The sequence below is a fragment of the Monodon monoceros genome, unplaced genomic scaffold (genome assembly GCF_005190385.1).
Source record: "Monodon monoceros isolate NGI ecotype Baffin Bay Population unplaced genomic scaffold, NGI_Narwhal_1 Super_Scaffold_2, whole genome shotgun sequence".
Taxonomy (NCBI): domain Eukaryota; kingdom Metazoa; phylum Chordata; class Mammalia; order Artiodactyla; family Monodontidae; genus Monodon; species Monodon monoceros.
Genome location: NW_021703776.1, coordinates 91,528,230 through 91,550,439, shown reverse-complemented (window position 1 = coordinate 91,550,439; position 22,210 = coordinate 91,528,230). Strand labels below are relative to the sequence as shown.

The following is a 22,210-nucleotide window of genomic DNA, read 5'->3' as shown; positions in this document are numbered from 1 at the left end:
CCCCTCCCCTCCCCTCTCCTCCAGCCCCTCCCCTCCCCCTCCCCCTCCCCTCCCTGCCCAGTGGCCCTCAGGTAAACCCGCGCGGTCGGACTACAACTCCCAGCATGCCTCGGGTACCGACGGGTCACGTGAATGCCCGGAAACCCTGGCCGCGGCGGCGCCGGTGAGGTGGCGGCGGGAGTGGCAAGCTTGCGGGCGTGGCGGAGCGAGAGGAGCTGCCGGCCGGCCGAAGCGCGACTGCTACTGCGGACTCGGGTGCGCGAGCGGCGACGCGCCGGGCCCGAGCCGAGAAGGGCGGGAACCCGGCTTGGGGCGGGGGTGAGGGGCGCCGCAGGCGAGGGCAGGTCCGAGGAACTCCCAGGCGACGAGGGGACGGGGCGGAGAGGCAGAAGGTGGCGGCCGGTGGGTGTGGCGCCGCGGGCAAGGCCGGCCACCCCTCGTTCCGTCCACGCTGGGCCTGGCTCCTCGGCGCCCAGGTGCTCCGGGACCGGCGGAGTACCGTAGTGGGCCGGCGAGTACCGTAGCGGAGGGGAGCGGGAGGGTCGGGAGGGCCTCCGGGGAGAGCCGGCGGCCGGGCCCCACGCCAGCGCGGTGGCGGGGGCGCCTGTGCAAGAAAAGGGTTTGTCGTCTAGACCAGGTGTAAGGGTACCTCACAGGTAGGGCGGGCAGGCTTTTGGAGAGGATGTAGTGAGGCCACAGAGGGAGAAGGGTCTTAGTGGAATAACTGGGCTTTGCCTTTTGGTAACTACCACGGTCTCGGTCAGGAATTTATCTGATCGCTTTTTCGTCATTAACTCAGTATTCTTGTGTGCACAATGTGGTCTGTTTATTCTCACGTCTCACGGGATTATGGGAACTTGTCCACAGGGTTTTTGGTGTTTCCAGAAACTAGGCGATCTCCTGATAACTTACTGAAAGGATTGTAGGGAGTTCCTGGGGTGAGCAAAATATGATTCTTAATGGCCACCTTCTTTCTTCAGCGTTTTGATACTTGAATTCTTTTTTTTCCCATTTGTTGAATGTTTGCTGTATGCCCGGCACTGTACTTACTTACTAAATTAATTTATTTTTGGCTGCGTTGGGTCTTTTTTAAAAAATTATTTTTGTCTGCGTTGGGTCTTCATTGATGCGTGCGGGCTTTTCTCTAGTTGCGGCGCGCGGGCTTCTCATTTTATTGGCTTCTCTGGTTGCAGAGCACGGGCTCTAGAGCACAGGCTCAGTAGTTGTGGCGCACGGGCTTAGTTGCTCCGCGGCATGTGGGATCTTCCCGGATTAGGGCTCGAACCCGTGTCCCCTGCATTGGCAGGTGGATTCTTAACCACTGCATCACGAGGGAAGCCCCAGGTGCTGTACTTAGATAAATTGTCTCATTTAATCTTTCAGTGAGGGAATTGAGACTCAAAGAAGTTAAGTGGAGGGTCTTGAATTCCAACTGGAACTTTCATGCCTTTGTGTGGGCCATGTTGTGGCTTCAGATGACAATCTTCTATTAATCTTTGATATCTGGTCTCTGCATCAGAAAATAACCCTGAAATGATACTTTCATAAGCTCAAAGTCGGTGCACTGTCTTGTTGCTCACTAGCTGTCAGGATCCAGTGTATTAGTCATTGTCTCAGGTTCTGATTTGTCTTTTTCACCAGTGGTAAGGAGATGTCACAGCAATGACCATTAACTTGAGTATAAGTACTTTGTCTAGGAGAGGGAAAGATTTTTATCTTGAAAACTGTTGTCTTTGGAATATGTTCAAAATAGGTAGGAAGAACGTGGTTTGGGGAACCCTGAGAGAATTTTACAGAAAAGTGCTAGGTATTTTACAGCTGTGGTAAGGAACAATTTAAGAAGAGAGACAAATTACAGGAAGACTTGAGTTTCGAATAAAAGGATTTACATGATACAGGGAAACGACCTCAAATGAGGTCATGTGGGATAAAAAAGATACTTGTGTAAATTACAGAATGCACAACTGTCACAATAGGTGAGCTCAACTATCCATTTAGTACTTTTCCCCCTACCTCTTTATACTGAGTATACATAATCATTTTACTTTGCAAACATAAAAACTGAAGTCTAGGGAGTGAAGTAATTGCCCTTCTTATTTAAGCGTGTGCGAGAACCACAGTTACTAATAAGGTGCTTTTTTTCCATCCTGCATCTATACTTCCATGTTTAATGTGTGATATTTTTAGTTACTGTGTTTTACCCAACTTGGGATATTTTAACCTTTTAACCTTCCCTCTTACACAGTATAACGTAGGGTCTAGGGTCAGGTCTGGGTTTGAATGCTCCTTTCACCTCCTAAGAGATATTACTTTCTAAAATCCATTTTTTTATCTGTAAGATATGGTGAGAACTAAATGCAATGGCACATGGTAAGTACCTAGCACAGGGCCTGGCACTTTGAAAGCATTCAGTGTCGGTCATCAGTCAAAGCATTCATTCATTCAGAAAATCTTTACTGATCATTCTAAATGCTCAGCTAGGCCCTGGGGTTATAGCTGTGGTGTTAAGACAGGTGTGGAACTTACAGGTGAACAATAAACATGTGAACAATTAAAGCAGATAATAAGATTGGGAGAAATGCTGTGAAGGGAAAAAGCAGATGGAGATGGGAGAGGTAGTATCGGAGGGAGCCCATTTTAGATAGGACAATCCAGGCAGCCACTCTAGCGGATGACACTTGAGGCTGAGCCAGGGAAAGGCAAGAGCAAGCCATTTGCAAAGAACCAGGAGGAAAGCATGTCAGACAACAGAAGAGCAAATGCGAAGTCCCAAAGCAAGGAAGGGCTTGGTGTGTTCAGGGGCAAGAAAGGGATCGGGTGCTAGGGAGATGGTAGCCGTGTGGAGGAGTGATGCTGGTGGGGGGCGGAGCAAGGGGGGGCACAGAGGAGAAGGAAACGGCTAGCTCTATGCTGTGTACAGCGGCAAAGGATTGGGACCCACCCAGATGTCCCGCAGGAGACGACTGCGGCAGCTCTGTAGGTGCAGATGGGGTGGACCTCCACCCTCTGATAAGTGAAGAGAAAAAATGGTGCAGGATAGTGTGTGTTGTATGCTCCCATTTGTGTATGTGTGAGTGTGGGGCTACACCTGGAATGCACGCACAGGTGCAGATTCTGCAAGAATGCAGAAGCAATGGTAGGAGCCTCGGGTGACGTGAGAACAGGGAGGGAGGTGTCACCGTGTATATACCCTTTGAACTTTCTACCATTCTGCAAGAACGCAGAAGCAATGGTAGGAGCCCCGGGTGACGTGAGAACAGGGAGGGAGGTGTCACCGAGTATATACCCTTTGAACTTTTTACCGTATGTGTATAGCATCTACTGCATACAGGTTTTGGAGGCCATGGCAAAACTTGTGGTTTTATATGAGTCTTGGGAAACCGTGAAGAAGGCATTTTAAGCAGAAGAATGACAGCTGATTTATGTTTTAAGATATGTTTCTGGCTGATGTGTGAAGAGTGATGGGCAGCAGGGGGCTGGTGTGTGTGCTAGATGTAAAATAGTGAAACCCTGCCGGAGGCTGTTGCACTAGGCTTGGTAGAAGATGTGGGTGGTTGACCTTGGCAGTGGCTGTGGGGATGGAGAGAAGAGGATGGATTTGGGCTGAATTTTGGGGTGAAAAGGACTGTATTTAGTAATGGGTTGGATGTGGAAGCGGAGAGGAAAGGAGAAATGAGGGCTAAGTGTTAGTTGCCTTGGTGATACCATCTTGTGAGGGCAGTGCTGGGGACGAATGGGTGTGGAGGGAGGAAGTGAAGAATTGTGAAATTGTCTTTTAGTTCCAAGGAGGGCTCTCAAGTGGTTGGTTGGCTGTGCCGCTGGGAGCCCTGGAGGGTCTGAGTTAGAGCTGGCGCTCTGGGAGTCATAGGCAGAAAGCCGTGGTACCAGATGAAGGGGACAGAGAGCTTGGAAGTTTAGAGAGAGAAGTGTAAGTGCGTTATCTTAGATGTTGAGAAAGCAGGTCCTTAGGCAACTGTGGACTTAATGGGCAGAGCTGCATGCCCTCTGAGGTTTGTGGTTTTGAATCTGAAAAGTGAAACCAGCCGGCTCCTTTAATTTTTCTCTGGCAAAACTCAACCACTTGGGCCCAGGGGAGGAGGCCAGAGGCAAGCGAGGAAAAAAAAGCCCATAAGGGAGATAGTCCAGATTCTAAGTTGGGAAAGAAGGGAATGAGGACAGGAGGAGGGTCATGGATGAAGGGAAAAAATGGGGAGGTGACCTAATTGGGAGCTTGCTGAGGTAAAATGACTTTGGAGTGGGGAGTATGAAGTAAGCAGTTTTCTGGAAGGAGACAAAGCAAGTTGTTTGAAATGCAGTTTGGGAGGTGATGCACTTACTGCTTAGTAGATGACACGGGCCGGGTTTTGACCACGGAGTGGGTTTTGCTTGTGGGATAGAGGAAAAGATTGGTGGGAAGAGGACAAGGGTCTGCTAGGTTACCCATCTGGGTGTTGACATGAGACAGAGCAGAGGGGGGACAGCAGGTGACCAGGAGACAACGGCTGTGAAGGGCAGTGGGCAGCGAGGCCCAGGAGCTTCGGAGAAGCTGGGGTCTCGCAAGGAGGAAGAGTGGTTGTGAAAAGGAAGATTGCTTCTCGCTGAGAGACCCCAGAGGAAGCAGTGCTATCGAAGCAGTGTTATCTGGGGGCAGGCAGGAGTCCGCCAGGGTAGGAAAGGCAAGAACTCGCAGAACAGGGTCATAGTATGGAGAAGTAGATTAACTGCTTCTCTCCATTTCCAGAGAGCATTTCCTTCCAGTGGGGGTGGGGTGAGGATGGGTCCGATGAGATGGAGGTGGCAGGTGATCTCTTTTTCTGCCAGTCTCTCCCCTTTCCACTCCGCAGTCTGTTTCCCCCAAAGTGTTCCTAATACGAGACAACTTTATTTATTTATTATTTTTTAATAATTAATTAATTTTGGGCTGCGTTGGGTCTTCGTTGCTGTGCATGGGCTTTCTCTAGTTGCGGAGAGCCGGGGCTACTCTTTGTTGCGGTGCGTGGGCTTCTCATTGCGGTGGCTTCTCTTGTTGCAGAGCACGGGCTCTAGGCGCCTGGGCTTCAGTAGTTGTGGCTCGCGGGCTCTAGAGCGCAGGCTCCGTAGTTGTGGCGCATGGGCTTAGTTGCTTCACAGCATGTGGGATCTTCCTGGACCAGGGATTGAACCCGTGTCCCCTGCATTGGCAGGCGGATTCTTAAGCACTGCGCCACCAGAGAAGTCCCTACAAGACAGCTTTACATCTTACTATTTTGAGTTGGAATGGACTCTAAATATGTATGGAAAGTGAAATTTGGGGAATGTTTTATACTCCAAGGCAGTGTTTATAAGGGGGAGATTGCCCTCTGCCTGGGCATGTCACATGTGAAGCCATCTTTTTATTTAGCCTCCATCACACAATATGGAGTGTTCCATCCTGGAAAGTATATTGTGTGGGTGATCCTATAGGATCTCAGAAAGCTTCTTACAAGTCAGATGAGTTAATGATCATGAACTCGCCTTGAAAAGTAGAATAGGGCTCAATGGTTCTGCATCCTTTTTGATGGCAGGGATCTTACTTTTTATAAGTTTTTTTTTTTTTTAAGGTCATTCTTGTTCTCACATGACAGTTGTATATTTAGTATCCATGGATTAAGAAAATACTAAATGACAAGCTTCTATTCAGAAACAGTTAAAATGAATTTTGGCTTTATTAATTATAACAGCATTTACATACGCTTGAAAAATGTTAGACATTTGTTCAGTCTGTATTCAGAGCCGGAAAGAAAATGGTCTAAAAGTAGGATGTGCTTAATAGAGTCAGACTTGGCAAAAACTCTGTGCTTCTGCAGGGCTCCAGAGCTCACAGATGATCAGAAATCACTTCTGTGATGTAGGACCTATAAATGCAAGGTATTGTTATTAATGATTAATTATATAGGACCAGATGTTATAATAGTATTCATTTTAAATGGCATTCTGCCAACATCAGATGAATGTTTAAACTCTTTTCCCATTGAACTTATTAAGCATTTTCTTCCCTGTCACTGTAGCTAAGGAAAAGGTGGTTTATTTAGAAACTAAATCCAGATGGTCTCAAACAGCTTGGTAGTCATTTAGCACCATTAATGTAACTGTACAGGCCTGAAATCCACAACCATTATTGCCGAAGCAAGTAATTCCAATCTGTTGGAGCATACATTTTTGGAATTATTCTCTTACCTAATTAATTATAGAATTTCATAACCCACAACCTTTTCTGAAGTATTCAGTACAGTGTTTTGAGTTGTGAGTGTGTTCAGGTCAAAGAGCTATGATTTATAAAGAATGGTTAAAACTTTGAGTTGTTTCACTTGGGTGTCATGTTTAATTTGGGGGATAGAGGTAAATTTAGCAGTAACACTAGTAGCTCTCGGGTTTGTAACTTCCTGGAATTACAGACAAAGTTTATTTACATTTTGTGAGTGGAAATTTGTTGTCTTACTTGGCTCATAATTTTGTTTTAACATTTTTCAAGGAGAATGATTATATGAAATTAACTATATTCTCCTGATGTGGGATTAACCCTGGGCAGATCAGTGACTAAAATAATTATCTTAATACCTTACATGCATTGTTTATTTTGGTCCCAGAAGAGATAGGCCATTTTACACATGACAATCTGTGCTTCAGAGAGATTGATGTGTCCAAGGGCTCACAGCCAGTAAGTGAATCAGCTATAATGTTTATATAACTTTAACCATCTCAACTTTGTATCTTTTATCCAAAAGTTTCAAGAATGGCCTTTCAGGGCTTCCCTGGTGGCGCAGTGGTTGAGAGTCTGCCTGCCGATGCAGGGGACGCGGGTTTGTGCCCTGGTCTGGGAAGATCCCACATGCCGCGGAGCGGCTGGGCCCGTGAGCCATGGCCGCTGAGCCTGCGCGTCGGGAGCCTGTGCTCCGTAACGGGAGAGGCCACAGCAGTGAGAGGCCTGTGTACCGCAAAAACAAACAAACAAACAAACAAAAAGAATGGCCTTTCAGCTGGGTCTTTCAGCATTTAAGGTTTTGGGTTCATCTACCAATCAGTAGTATAAATTGTAATAGAGAACAGGAGTATAAATAGCAGTTACAGGGAACACAACCTTGGGCAAAGTCCTGTGGTTCACTAATTTTAGTGCTGGAAGCTTTTGAGTTTGTCTCCTACCTTGACTATTATTGTAGTATGTTTATCATACAAGGTATTTTGTTAATTTAATTATTTTAAAGCTTTTTTTTTTTTTTTTTGCGGTACACGGGCCTCTCACTGTTGTGGCTTCTCCCGTTGCGGAGCACAGGCTCCGGATGCGCAGGCTCAACGGCCATGGCTCATGGACCCAGCCGCTCCGTGGCATGTGGGATCTTCCCAGACCGGGGCACGAACCTGTGTCCCCTGCATCGGCAGGCAGATTCTCAACCACTGCACCACCAGGGAAGCCCTGTTTTTGTTTTTAATTTATTTGTTTTTGGCTGCGTCGGGTCGTCGTTGCTGCACGCGGGCTTTCTCTAGTTGCGGCGAGTGGGAGCTACTCTTCGTTGTGGTGCGTGGGCTTCTCATTGTGGTGGCTTCTCTTGTTGCGGAGCACGGGCTCTAGGCGTCCAGGCTTCAGTAGTGGTGGCACATGAGCTCAGTAGTTGTGGCACGCGGGCTCTAGAGCACGGGCTCAGTAGTTGTGGCGCACGGGCTTAGTTGCTCTGCAGCATGTGGGATCTTCCTAGGGCTTGAACCCATGTTCCTTGCATTAGCAGGCGGATTCTTAACCACTGCACCACCAGCAAAGCCCCTGTTAATTTAATTTTATTTTTTCCTAATATGCAGATAAACTATAGGACTTTTACAATGCTGTGGATGTTTTCCCTCCTGATTATAAAAGTAATATAAATGTTTATTGTAGAATTTTTAGGAAAATATATAGAAAAGTAAAATTACCCATAATCCCGCTGCCTAGAGAGAACTATATATTCCCTGTTTACTTGTAAATATTATGTAAATCTAGAGTTCAGTTGATTATAAGTCATATCCTACATGTTTCACTTGCCATTTACTCATGTTATTATAAAGTCTTAATCATAATGTCAAATGATAAAATATTCAGCCATTTGGATATACCGTAATTTGTTTAATTATTCCCCTCTTATTGAATGTTTAGGTTGTTTCTGCAGACTCATAGCTGGAGACATTAAGTGTAGGTGCTTACTTTATGCTTAATTAGTCTTGGTGTCAGAGTGTGGATGTGGCTTTCCGAGAGGACAGAGGAGAGGTGAGAGGAAGTGGAAAGAGATGGCAGAGGTGTGGCCCTGTCTCTTTCCCCTGTTCCTTTATGACTGGCACAAAGTTCATTTCTTCATATAAGAGAGCTCTTCCGACTTTTTGTGAAAACTACCTTTGTGTATAGAGCTGAATGCATCTTGTATTTCTTTAGGAATAAATCCCTGCAAATTGAATTTTTGTGTCAAAGGCTCTCAATGCACATGGCCGGATCGTCTTCCTATAAAATTGTGTTACTTTTCGCTTCCATCAGCATGTATGAGAGTTCAGGATCATTAGACCTTGAGCTGCATTGAGCACAGTCTTTTTTAACTATGCAAACTTTTTTTGTTACCATAATAAGCATTTCTTATGTTCTAATGAGATTGGAACTCTTATTTGATAAGTTTAATAGACATTTCATTTCTTCTGAGTTGTCTGTTCATTTCCGTTCCTCATTTTCCAGTTAGAATTAGTGGTTTTCTTATCAGTTTGTATGGGAGTTCATTCTGTTAGGAGGTAATCTTTCGTCAAGGATTTCTTTTCTTTTTTTTTTTTTAAAATAATAAATTTATTTATTTATTTATTGGCTGTGTTGGGTCTTTGTTGTTGCACGCATGCTTTCTCTAGTTGCGGCGAGCTGGGTCTACTCTTCTAGTGGGGGCTGCTCTTCGTTGTGGTGCACGGGCTTCTCATTGCGGTGGCTTCTCTTGTTGCAGAGCACCGGCTCTAGGTGCGCGGGCTTCAGTAGTTGTGGCTTGCGGGCTCTGGAGCGCTGGCTCAGTCGTTGTGGAGCATGGGCTTAGTTGCTCTGCAGCATGTGAGATCTTCCCCGACCAGGGCTCGAGCCCGTGTCCCCTGCATAGGCAGGCGGATTCTTAACCACTGCGCCACCAGGGAATCCCCAAGGATTTCTTTTAAAAGGACTAGTTAATAGCTGTAAAACATAATTATCAATCTAGTTTTCTGGTGTCAACTAATCCACGTAATTTTTTTTTTCTAGGCCTGATTATACAGTGACTGGTTGTAAGTCTAAATAATTCTGTTTTTGGATAATATGCCTATTATGAGTAATGTTAATAATGTGTTTTGTTTTTCCAGAAAGAAGAAATGATGTAAACCATTCACTATCCCGACTTTAAGGTCAAGGTGAGAAGGAAGGTCAGGAGGAACATGGCCTGGCCAAATATTTTTCAAAGAGGAGCTCTGCTCTCCCAGTTCAGCCATCATCATGTGGTGGTGTTCCTGCTCACCTTCTTCAGGTAAGTGGACCACTGAAACTCTTCTCTTGTTGTTCTTGTCCTTGTTTTCCTTTTGAAGGAGCTATTTATTGCATGTCAAGTGCTTAATGCAGTGATTGGCCTGGGCTAATCATGAGCTGGACCAGCTAGTCCTTCTGCAGTACTTTATGACAGCTCTAATACAGTGGTCCTCGAGGGTCGTCTTGCCCATATTTGGCAATGTCTGGAGACATTTTTAGTTGTCACGCTGGGGGAAGGGGTGCTACTTTGATCTAGTGGGTTGGGACCAGGGATGCTGCTAAACATCCTGCAGTGCACGGGACAGCCCCCGACAATAGAGAATTTGGGGGGCCCAAAATATCAGTACTGCTGTGATTGAAAAACCTTGCTCTAACATAAAGTCCTTTAATTGTTAAAACCAGGAGCTTGCGGACAAAGGATGTGTGTATTCAGGGAATGCTCTATGCCTCCTTGAGCAGTAAAGGTGGTAGGAGACCTCTTTGAGGAACTTCGGTCACTCGTGTGAGAGCCTGACCAGTCAGTGTGACTGAAGAATCGTCCACGTCTGACTCAGTGGCCTTCAGTGGCTCTCTTTAGTGGTCTGTAGATGACTTCAGCCAGGCTTTTTGGTGTTAAGGGCACGTTTTTCATAACCCTGTGACTCAACTGTTTCGATTATTTCTTCTGAATACATTTTATTTATAATTAATCTTTATTGAAGGCACCGCAAATGATGATGATGGTTGTTTTTTTTTTTAAGGCAGAAACTAGGAAAATGGTTTTCTAATTGTGTAAGAGTTGATAGGTAATTTTGGATGTTTGCTTTAGGGGAAATCCATTTGTGAGGGGTTGAGGGAGGCATCAGTATGAGGAAAAGACAGGCCCCAAGTAAAAAGCCACTGAATGGCTAGTGCAATGAGTGGCCAGTGGTTGGTAAAGACTTAAAATCCTTTACAGAACTGCAACCATGATATAAAGGGGTTGCAGTCCATCACATCTCCATCTTCTAGGTCCAGAGACATGTTATGAGTGAACATGGGGGCTCATACTGAAGAAGACAAGTCAATTGTTTCTTTGCTTAGCAGAGACTGTTTCAGTGGATAGTTCTTATAAAGCAGTTCCTTCCCTCCCTCTTTCCCTCTCTCTCTCTTTCTCTCGCTCTTTCTTTCTGAATTTCTCTTTTTTAAAAGAAGAATTCCAAGTTGTATAAAACAAATGGGAATATATCTGTGATTTTATTGAATCTGTTTTTCTTCCATTCAGCTGTCTTTCTTCTCTCTTTTGTAGTTACTCGTTGCTCCACGCGTCAAGAAAAACATTTAGCAATGTCAAAGTCAGTATCTCTAAGCAGTGGACCCCAAGTGCTTTTAACAAGTCAATTGAACTGCCTGTAGAGGTAAGCGGAACGAAACGCTGGGGTGCCCACCCATAAATTCTTCTAAGTTCTGTTTTGTTTCATTCATCCTTAGGATGGCTTACTATTTCCTATGGCATAAAATCTGAACTATTCTGCCTGATTTCTTAGCTTGCCCTGATTCAGGTCTGTTTTACCATTTCAACCAACTTATTTCTCACTGTTTTGAAATCACACAATTCTGGCTAGGCTGGTTTTTTCATTGAGTTTCACAAGTACCATGCTCATTTCTGCCTTTGAGATTTTGCCTGTATTCTTTTGTATGATCTTTCACCTTCCTTACACCCATCTAAATTTTGCTTTTTCCTTTGCGTCAAGATAAAATGCCACTTTTTCTATCAAATTTTTTTCCCAGCTTCTGCTGATTTTTTTTTCCCCTCCTGAACTGTGCACTGTAATATGCACTGCATATTACATAGTTTAATGTCGAGGTACTTATGTACTTCATAATCATTTCACTAGTTTTTATCTTGTTTAAGTGACTTGAAGTCAGGGAGTCTGTATCCAGTTTTATATTCGTTTTTGTTTGTTTGTTTTGTTTTTGTTCTTTGGCTGTGCCGTGTGGCTTGCGGGATCTTAGTTCCCTGACCAGGGATCGAACCCAGGCCCTGGCAGTGAAAGTGCCGAGTCCTAACCACTGGACCTCCAGGGAATTCCCTCTTATATTCATTTTGGACCAAGTAAATTCTTTGATGACTGTTTGGAATGGAGATGCTATTCTTTTTTTTAAATAAATTTATTTATTTTTGGCTGCGTTGGGTCTTCATTGCTGCGTGCAGGCTTTCTCTAGTTGCGGGAAGTGGGGGCTACTCTTCATTGCGGTGCACGGGCTTCTCATTGCGGTGGCTTCTCTTGTTGTGGAGCACGGTCTCTAGGCTCGGCGGCTTCAGTAGTTGTGGCTCATGGGCTCTAGAGTGCAGGCTCAGTAGTTGTGGTGCACGGGCTTAGTTGCTCCGCAGCATGTGGGATCTTCCCGGACCAGGACTCAAATGCGTGTTCCCTGCATTGGCAGGCAGATTCTTTAGCACTGCGCCACCGGGGAAGTCCTGGAGATGCTATTCTTTATGATGCCATATTTCAATACAAAAATCCATACCTGTCAAACTTTACTATGTTGTTTGAGCTCTACTTATGTGGAATTATAGGTATATGTTAATATGCTTTGCACTTTTTTGTTTTTTCTTTTTTTTTTTTTTTTTGCAGTACACGGGCCTCTCACTGTTGTGGCCTCTCCCGTTGCGGAGCACAGGCTCCGGATGCGCAGGCTCAGCGGCCATGGTTCACGGGCCCAGCCGCTCTGCGGCATGTGGGATCTTCCCTGACCGGGGCACGAACCCATGTCCCCTGCATCGGCAGGTGGACTCCCAGCCACTGCGCCACCAGGGAAGCCCGCTTTGCACTTTTTAAAATATTTATTTATTTTTGGCTGCGTTGGGTCTTTGTTGCTGCGCGCGGGCTTTCTCTAGTTGTGGTGAGTGGGGGCTACTCTTCGTTGTGGTGCGCAGGCTTCTCATTGCAGTGGCTTCTCTTGTTGTGGAGCACGGGCTCTAGGCACATGGGCTTCAGTAGTTGTGGCCCACGGGCTCAGTAGTTGTGGCTCATGGGCTCTAGAGCGCAGGCTCAGTAGTTGTGGCGCAGGGGCTTAGTTGCTCCGCAGCATGTGGGATCTTCCCGGACCAGGGCTCGAACCGTGTCACCTGCATTGGCAGGGGGATTCTTAACCACTGCACCACCAGGGAAGCCCCGCATTTTTATTTCTTAAAAATTATTTCCCCTATTTGGACCAATTCAAAATTGACAGAGATTCGAAGGTTATATGAATATACCCTGAGGTGTAAATAAGTTATTCAGTCAATTGCTTATTCAGTCTGTCTTGCACTGAGGATACAATCAATCAATCAGTCAATCAATAAAAGCCTAGAGGATTAAAAAAAGAAAAGAGCCTGTCCTCATGGAGCTGACATTGTAGTGGAAATGCTCTTGAACAATTTTTCTGGAATTGAAGTTATCAGGGACTTTTTTTTTTTTAATCAAGGACTTTTAAAAGGGAGGCTTTAAGACTAGACAGCTACATTTCTTGACGGAGCCTTGACCAGTGTTGTGTGCACGGTAACTACGTCTGAATGATCATTAACTGACTCGTCACAGACCCTCAAGGTGAAGTGGCCTTAGAGAGATCATATGCCCTAACCTCTCAAATGGTATAGAATCCTTCTTTGTCATTATTGACAGATGACCACCTAGCTTCTGCTTTAATACTTCAGGGAGAAGAAACTCCCTGTTTTCTAGGTGGACGATTACATTTTTATTTAACTCTCATTATTAGGAAGTTCTTTCTTATAGTGAGGTAAGAGTGTTCTGCTGTTTAATTTTGATCTTAGGTTTTATCCTGAGCCGTGCATACTAAGTTGATTCATGCTGTAGGACAGCCTGTTAAATATTTGAGGAAAATCCGTCTCCCTAAATTTCTCATGTTGAGGCAAAACATCCCTGCTCCTTCGGCTGTAGTTTAGTGACACAGAGCACTAAATATGCTCTTTCAGGTACAGGCTGACCAATATATAGAATAATAGGATTTGATTTAGGCACTGAATTTCTGGTTATACAGCCTTTGTTTTTTAGGTGACTGGGTTGGAGATCCCCAGCGCCACCCCCAGGTTTGATGATTCACTAGGGGGACTCATAGGACTCAGCATATGACTCAATGCTGGTTTATTGCAGTGAAGCATACCGAGCAAAGTCAGCAAAGGGAAAAGCACATAGGGTAAGGTCTAGAGGAAAGCAGGCAAAACCTTCCAAGAGTCCCTTTCCAGTGCAATAATATGGATGTGCTTAATTTTTCCAGCAGCAAGTCATGACAGCTCTGGTGAGATGTTGTCTACTAGGGAAGCCCATTAGATACTTGGTGGCAGGGTTTTTACTGGGGCTAGTCATGTAGGCACCCTCTGCCTGGCACATATGAAAATTCCACATTCCCATAAGGAAAGCAGGTGTTCAGCACAAACCATATTGTTTGGACAGACAGTTTAGGTACAGGGAGCCACTCTTAGCAGGGAATGATGGGAACCCTCCCAAGATCCAAGTTTCCAGGGGCCAGCCTTTCAAGTAGGCCTTGTTAAGGGTACATATCAGGTCTGCTATGGTAACTCTTTCCTGCCAGTGACCGTGTCACATTATTAGCTTGTGTTGAACTTGCATTAATTTTCCCGCTAAGATATTTACTTACTTATTCTAATTGCTGCTTATTGAAGTAGGTTTCACCATTCTGATCTTTCAGAACTATGTACTCAGTAGCTTGGATGGATTGATTATGTAGAAGTTGGGTTCTGACTTATCTTGGAGGTCTTTGTATTTCCATACCTGCCCTCATAGAGAGCAGTGCCAACCTTCCACTCCCTTCTGTAGACTTTAAAATCCAGGTTTTTTCTTTCCTGAAGCCTGCTGCTGGGAGCAGAGTGGCTAGGGCAGTATGTACCTTTCACTCCTTCTGTGCTTCTGGGTCTGTAATTATCTTAACTCTAGCTTCCTTTGGAGACTTACTTTCTTGTCCAAAGTGGAAACGTTCCTAGAACCGGAAATATACGTAAAATGAGTCAACTCTAAAAAACATTTTGTTTATATATGTTTTTTAACATTTCTTAAGTGCCCTAAACAGCATCCTCAAAAAGTGCTTATTATAGCTTTCATGTTTATGCATAGCTATCTTAGGTGCTTTACAAAAAAATTAAGCAGACCCAGTCTGTATACCTTGAGATTTTATAATGGATCCCACTGACATGGGCAAACATTGGACATAGTAAGAGATCATGATATAAAATCTCTGTTTATAGATAACGAAGAGGAAATGGTTGAATCTAAGATTTGAGGACAACTTGATTGAAAATTGTAAACAAAAATTTGTTCCATTAAGTTAAAAAGTCATAACTCTCCAGACAGCACAGTCCTTCCAGGGTGTAGGGAATAGTGTAAGAGAGTCTAAACTTCTCTCCAGGAGAGGAAAGCAGGATTCGAGGTGCCCTCAACATTCCAGCTCAACCTCGGCCACAGCTGCTCTTACTCAGATTCTCACAGCAACAGATACCTGACCCCGACCACAAGTCAGCTTCAGCTTTCCTCCGAGCGCCGCTTCAGGAAGCGCTTTCATGTCAGTTTCCCCACCCCCATGCATAGCTATAGTTCAGTGATAAACATTCTCACTTAGGAAACCCACACTGTGACCTTTTGTGTTTCCTGGAAGTGCCCCAATGTGTAGCGGTTGTCGTAGCTTAATGCAGGCCCTCCCCTGACAACACAAGAAAGGCCTCCACACGTACAGGCCGGTCCTTTCACATGGCAATTGTGCATATGTGCAGGCCAGCAGGTGAGATTTGAGCACCTTAAAGTCACTTTGTTGATGACCTTCGGGTTCATTTCATTCTCTTTTGAGGAAATATCTGCCAGATACCCAAATCTGAATAACTAGGGTTTGTCTGTCGGTCACTCTTACGAGTAAAAATGACTTTTCATCTTGCGACTCACACAGTTTTCCTCAAGACAGTCATCTTCTCTCCTGTTCGTATAGCTGTATTATCGATGTTAACTTTCTTCACTAGCCTTTTCTCTTTTATCCTATTTTCTGAATCTTTTTGTTAGTCCTGCTTTTTTTTTAAGTTTTGGGGTTTGTTTACACTTGTTAAGTAGGCAGTCAGAAGTGTATTTCAGCTGAATTTTAAACAGAAAAAAGCTGTTTGAAACCTGTCAGTTTTTGGGTCAGCCACACCTGCAGGGAGATTTTGGTGGCTTCTAGTAAGAGAAGAAGAAAAAAACCCTGAAACTTGGAGCAACTGCTTGAATGTGAGCTCCTCACACTGGTGTGTGCCCCCTAGGGCTTAATTCTGGGTCCTGTTGAGCCTGGATGGCATCAGGGATCAAAGATTGCGGTTAGAGAGGAAGGTGGCAAAATAACTCTAACTGGAGATATTTCGGGCCCCAAGTTGGCACACTGAAATACTGATGGGTCTCAGCCGTGTGGGCTGCTTTCTTATCGCTCATGAAAGCAGTGTGTGAGGGAAAGTAACAAGACTGTTGGCGTTAAGCCTCATGGAAGTGAGTCACAATGCTTTAGGATCACACTTTATATATTCTTTTACAATTTGGGGATTTTACTTTCTGTTAGAAGGTAGAGTGTATTTTAAGTTGCCGGTTGTGATTTTTCTCTTTAATATTCCAAAGTCAAATTTTCTATAATAACCTATCTCAGAAATCATTTAGTATAACAACTTTTTTTGGTCTGGAGACCCCAAAGAGCTATGGGTTTGTATTTATAGAGACTTACTGTTTTAGAAATTAAAACCAAGACATTGAAGAAAACTACATTGGTTTTAAATTATTTATAAATGAACTAAATAACCTATAACACGTTAACATAAATAACATTTAGTGAAAAATGACTTTTTCAAAATGGAAAAAAATCACTTAATAAGGAGAGTGGCATTGATTTACATTTTTGCAAATCTCTTCATGTCTGGCTCCACAGAAGACAGTGGGTTTTCATGTCTGCTTCTGAATTCAGTCGCTTGCAGCTTGATCCTTTAAAGTATATGAAGAGAATTTGGCTTTCACAGATACATAGTAGGAAGGGGAGAAGTATTTTAATAGCCTTTTTTGTTAATTGTGGATATTTGTCTTTGATACTACATGAGAATTTGACAAGAGGCAATTTCTTAAAGGTTAGTTACAATGTGGAATCTGAAACTGTATTCATTAACTTTTTTATACACTTGCATTAAGATCCATTTGTCTGTCTTGTACTTTGAATGGATCTTGAAGTGACAGGCTCATTTCATTCTTTTCTGAGGAAATATCTGCCAAATACCCAAATCTGAATAACTAGGGTTTGTTTGTCATTCACTCTTTCAAGTAAAAATGACATTCCAGCTTGCAGCTCAGACAGTTTTCTCAAGATAGCCATCATACTTTGGTGTGCGTAAGTGCTGTATGCATATTTTCTGCTTCATCACACGAAATATTTTTAAAAATGTACTCAGGGGCCAGATTTAATAAAATCAATAATTTTTACTGCTCGACAAATATTTATTGAACGTCTAGCATGTGCCAAGGACATTCTTAAGTGAAATTGCCTTTTTTTTTTTAAACTGCGCGACATTAAAGAATACAGCGATTAATAGTACAGTTGTGGGGCTTCCCTGGTGGTGCAGTGGTTGGGGGTCTGCCTGCTGATGCAGGGGGCACGGGTTCGAGCCCTGGTCTGGGAGGATCCCACATGCCGCGGAGCAACTGGGTCCGTGAGCCACAACTACTGAGCCTGCACGTCTGGAGCTTGTGCTCCGCAACGAGAGGCCGCTATAGTGAGAGGCCCGCGCACCGCAATGAAGAGTGGCCCCTGCTCGCCGCAACTGGAGAAAGCCCTCTCACAGAAACGAAGACCCAACGCAGCCAAAACTAACTAAATAAATTAATTAAAAAAAAATGTATATATATAATAGTACAGTTGTGTAACCGCCTTGATCCGTGCTAAGGCACAGGAGTTTTACCCACCACTGCTTTTGCACCATCAATGGAAACGTTAAAGGGAAAAAGCAAATAACATTTTAGTGTTATGCAAATGATTTTGGCCTTGTGGACCTTTTTCGCATATGTGTTTCCTTATGTACAGAATGCTGATTTGCTCTTTTCAGTATCACCACCTGGTGATGCGGGGGTGGGTGGTAGTTGTGTGTGTAGGTGCTTTGGACCTGCGGGACTGACTGGTTCTTGTGTGACTGCAGATCTGGAGCAGCAACCATTTGTTTCCCAGTGCAGAGGAAGCCACTCTTTTCCTCGGAACACTTGACACCATCTTCCTCTTCTCCTATGCTGTGGTAAGTCTCAGAACTCTAGGCTTTTACGTTGAGGAAAAATGTAAAATTACTCCAAACCTTATGAAGTTGGCAAGGGATTTTGAATTTGCTGACTGAGGAGAGTTTATATTTTGTGTCCTTCCCATTCCTCTATTCCTCCATTCGACACATATTTTTTGAGCACCTAGCATGTGCCGAGCATGTGCCAGGTACTTTTCTAGTCGATGGGGAATTCATCAGTGAGCATCACAGGAGAAATCCCTTCCTTCATAAAGCTTATATTCTTTTTTAATCTTCTCTTCTTGAGTGGGAGTTAAGGGAGACAAACGATAACAAAATGCTGTAAATAAGTAAATGACTGAGTGTATTCGAAGGTGGTAAGTGCTATGGCAAAGAGCCAGGCCCGGGTCGGGGGGCAGGAGGGGGTTTGTCGTGTATGTAGGACGGCCGGGGAGGACCTCGTGAAGAGCAGAGGGCTGAGTGTAGGTGGAGATTTCAGAGCCCTTCACATATAGATGATTTTTTATTTTTATTTTTTAAAATTTATTTATTTATTTGGTCGTGCTGGGTCTTAGTTGTGGCTCACTGGCTCCTTACTTGCAGCACGTGGGCTTCTTAGTTGCGGCGGGAGGGCTCCTAAGTTGCGGCTCGCAGGCTCCTTAGTTGTGGCATGCGAACTCTTAGTTGCAGCATGCATGCAGGATCTAGTTCCCTGGCCAGGGATTGAACCCGGACCCCCTGCATTGGGAGTGTGGAGTCTTAACCACTGGACCACCAGGGAAGTCCCGTAGATGATTTTTTAAATTATGAGACTGGATGAAAATGGTCAGGAGAGTTGATAAGGACAGGGAGGAGGTAGGAAGACTGAGCCGGGGCTGGGGCGCTTCCAGTATTTCGAGGTGGGGAAGATGAGGGGTGGGCCAGGGAGGCTGAGAGGGAGCAGGAGAACCGCGAGAGGGTGGCATCATCCTGGGAGCAGAACCGGGACAGCCGGGGCCAGCTCTGGCTGAGGGAGTATCCTGGGATCGGGCAGCCAGAGTCTCTGTCTGGCCTTAGGGAGTGTCTGTGGTGGCTGCTGAATTAGAGCGGTGGTGGCCATAGCTGGAGCTGTGCCCCTGGGGGAGCAGTCTGACCTTTTATCCCCAGCATCTTACTGTTTATCTTTAAAATGTGTCCAGTTATAGGGCTTCCCTGGTGGCGCAGTGGTTGAGAGTCCGCCTGCCAATGGAGGGGACGTGGGTTCGTGCCCTGGTCTGGGAGGATCCCACATGCCGCAGAGCGGCTGGGCCTGTGAGCCATGGCCGCTGGGCCTGTGTGTCCGGGGCCTGTGCTCCGCAACAGGAGAGGCCACAACAGTGAGAGGCCCGCGTACCGCAAAAAAAAAAAAAAAAAGTGTCCAGTTATAAAAAAGCCTTTTAGGTGTAAATGTGCAGGTGATGTGAAATGCTGGGTGAAAGTCCCAAAGTAATCTCCAAATGTTTATTTGGGCGGTTACTAGAATATCTTTTCTTTGAAGAGGAAACTTACAGACATAGTCGGAGCAGATCTTGGATCATTTAGCCTAGCTTCTCAGGCCAGCCTTTTTTTTTTTTTAATTGGGGTATAGTTGTTTTACAATGTTGTGTTAGTTTCTACTGTACAGTGAAGTGGAGTTCCGTGTGCTATACAGCAGGTTCTTATTAGTTATCTATTTTATACATATTAGTGTATACACGTCAATCCTAGTCTCCCAGTTCATCCCACCCCTCTCCCCCTGCTTTCCCCCCTTGGTGTCCATACGTTTGTTCTCTACATCTGTGTCTCTGTTTCTGCCTTGCAGACCAGTTCATCCATACCATGTTTCTAGATTCCACATATATGCATTAATATACAATGTTTATTTTTCTCTTTCTAACGTACTTCACTCTGTATGACAGTCTCTAGGTCCATCCATGTCTCTACAAACGACCCAATTTCGTTCCTTTTTATGGCTAATATTTCATTGTATATATGCACCAAATCTTCTTTATCCGTTTGTCTGTCAGTGGACATTTAGGTTGCTTCCATGACCTGGCTATTATAAATAGAGCTGTAATGAACATTGGGGTGCATGTGTCTTTTTGAATTATGGTTTTCTCTGGGTACATGCCCAGTAGTGGGATTGCTGGGTCGTATGGTAGTTCTATTTTTTTTTTTTTTGCGGTACGCGGGCCTCTCACTGATGTGGCCTCTCCCGTTGCGGAGCACAGGCTCTGGACGTGCAGGCCTAGCGGCCATGGCTCACGGGCCTATCCGCTGTGTGGCACGTGGGATCTTCCTGGACCGGGGCACGAACCCGTGTCCCCTGCATCGGCAGGCGCACTCTTCAACCACTGCGCCAGCAGGAAAGCCCTATTTTTATTTTTTTAAGGAACCTCCATACTATTCTCCATAGTGGCTGCGGGAATTTACATTCCTACCAACAGTGCAAGAGGGTTCCCTTTTCTCCACACCCTCTCCAGCATTTGTTGTTTGTAGATTTTCTGATGATCAGGACAGCCTTTTCTGTACGAAATCCCAATATAGGATCGCTTGGCTTTGGCTGGAGCACTCCCAGTGATGCTTCTCCTTCAGCCTTAGAAGAGGCTGTGTCGTCTCATGGAACCACTAGCTCACCACCACCAACTAGCTGTGATAAGCTTCGTATCAAAATGGAATTTAACCTTTTTTTGATACTTAGTTTCCTTACCTACAGAGTTATGATGATACAGAATTATGATGATAATAGTTGTCTATAGGATTAAATAGGTTTAGGAGATAAAAGATAAATGCCATGAAAAACCAGTGATCATAGCTCTTTATATTGAGCTGCATTTCCTTCTGTAACTGCCAGGTATTGTGTGGACCTTTGGAGCAATACAGAATAAATTGGTTGCCTAATCTGAAACATAATTGAGAGATTTTCTTCACCACCGCCCCCCCCTTTACTATATATAGTATAAGACCATGTGAATTGGAGCTATAGAACATAGACTCTTCTCTAATGTTTGCGGGTGCCTCTTTTGAGGTAGTGAAAGCTTGACAATAATGAGGGAGAAACATTTATTATGCCGTTTATCATCTAAATTTTCTCTAATATAGATATATTTATACAGCTATATTATATTTATAATGTAGTCAATTTATGAGAAACACTTGTATCTGAATTTAGGTATTTAGTCAAGACATTTATTCATTTTGCATATTTGTGGAAGAAACCTAAAGTGTGTTGCCCTTAGCTTTCTGGCTGCCTTGCTGCCATGATCTCGGCATTTTAATTCCTGCCACTCAGTGGGCGGAGAGCAGAAGGCAGAACATTTGTGCCTCTCTTCAACTGATTATTGTCTCTGCCTCCGTGCTCTCCTTGCCTCGTGATGTCATGAAACCCAAGGGTCAGATTAAGCAGGCAGTGCATGTGCCCCCGAAGCTTCTGTTCTGCAGGACACGTAACATCTTAATTCAGAATGCAAATGGCTAAGAGGAATCCCTTTGGGAAAGCAGGTAACTGATGTTTAGGAGTTCATCTGTTCTAGAAGAGGAAACATATTTGTGTGCTTGTTTTATTAGAATTATTCTTTGTTTTTGTTTTTTTTTTTTCTTTTCTTTTCAGTCTCTTAGGCAGTTGGGATCAAATAGAATGGAAATTTGCACTGAATCGTACTGTCTTGGTGCATGAAGTATTTACAGTATAGTGTGCAGAAACAATTGTCATTTCCTGAAATGTTAGTGAAAGTGATTTAGACGGCTAGGCTAGGCACGAGAATGAGATTTAATTTTTGTGTTTTGTTTGCCTCGCCTTGTTTGCTTTGGAATGCATTTCACTTTTTCCAGGCTGTGTTGTTATCCAGAGCTATAAAATAAAATGCTTTATTTTTAGGGCCTTTTCATCAGTGGTATCGTTGGGGACCGGCTTAATTTGCGATGGGTTCTGTCTTTTGGCATGTGCTCCTCTGCATTAGTGGTAAGTTGAAAGGTGTTATTCTTATTACTATTACTGTTGTCTCAGCCAGGTATTTTACAATCCAAGCAGTCCCCCACTTCTGTATATAGAATAGAATAGAAAAATTAATCTTCAGTGTTCTAATCCCTTCTGTGCCTTTTCGCTTAGGTATGTCCTTAAAGTATGACTTCAATCATGCCCCTTGCTTGATTCTCAGTCACCAGCAAAATCAAAGCATAACTCGCCTGGCATCCAGTGCCCCCGAGAACCTGGTCCCAGCCCGCCTCTACAGTCATGTCTGTCCTGTGCTTCACCTCTCTGCACTCCCACGTCAAACTATCAATACCTTTTGTGGCCCTAACATATCCTTCTCCCTTCTACCTCATGGCTATTGTTCCTGCTGTTCTTCCTGCCTTGAATGCTCTCTGTTCAGCTCTTGATAGTATAACTCAGCGTCTCCTTCAAGTCATTGGCCAAATGACTCTTGTTTCATTATGCCTTACTTTACCAGCCCCACTCCCGGAAGTCATCCTTCCCTGTC

General features: G+C 44.4%; 1 protein-coding gene across 4 annotated transcripts in view; it reads left to right on the top strand.

Annotated features, from left to right (window-relative positions):
* Positions 1-137: 137 nt before the first annotated feature.
* SLC37A3 (solute carrier family 37 member 3) overlaps positions 138-22,210 on the top strand; it is a 45,009-nt gene continuing 22,936 nt past the window's right edge. For 3 of the 4 annotated variants that reach the window (XM_029234039.1, XM_029234042.1, XM_029234041.1), the window contains exons 1-5: positions 138-255; positions 9,340-9,500; positions 10,767-10,875; positions 17,661-17,753; positions 21,607-21,690. In XM_029234039.1, coding sequence (XP_029089872.1) covers positions 9,412-9,500; positions 10,767-10,875; positions 17,661-17,753; positions 21,607-21,690 — 375 coding nt within the window. In that variant the 5' untranslated portion in view covers positions 138-255; positions 9,340-9,411. Of the gene's footprint in view, positions 256-1,900; positions 1,977-9,339; positions 9,501-10,766; positions 10,876-17,660; positions 17,754-21,606; positions 21,691-22,210 lie in introns of those variants that run through there. The other variant, XM_029234040.1, reaches the window with a different exon arrangement.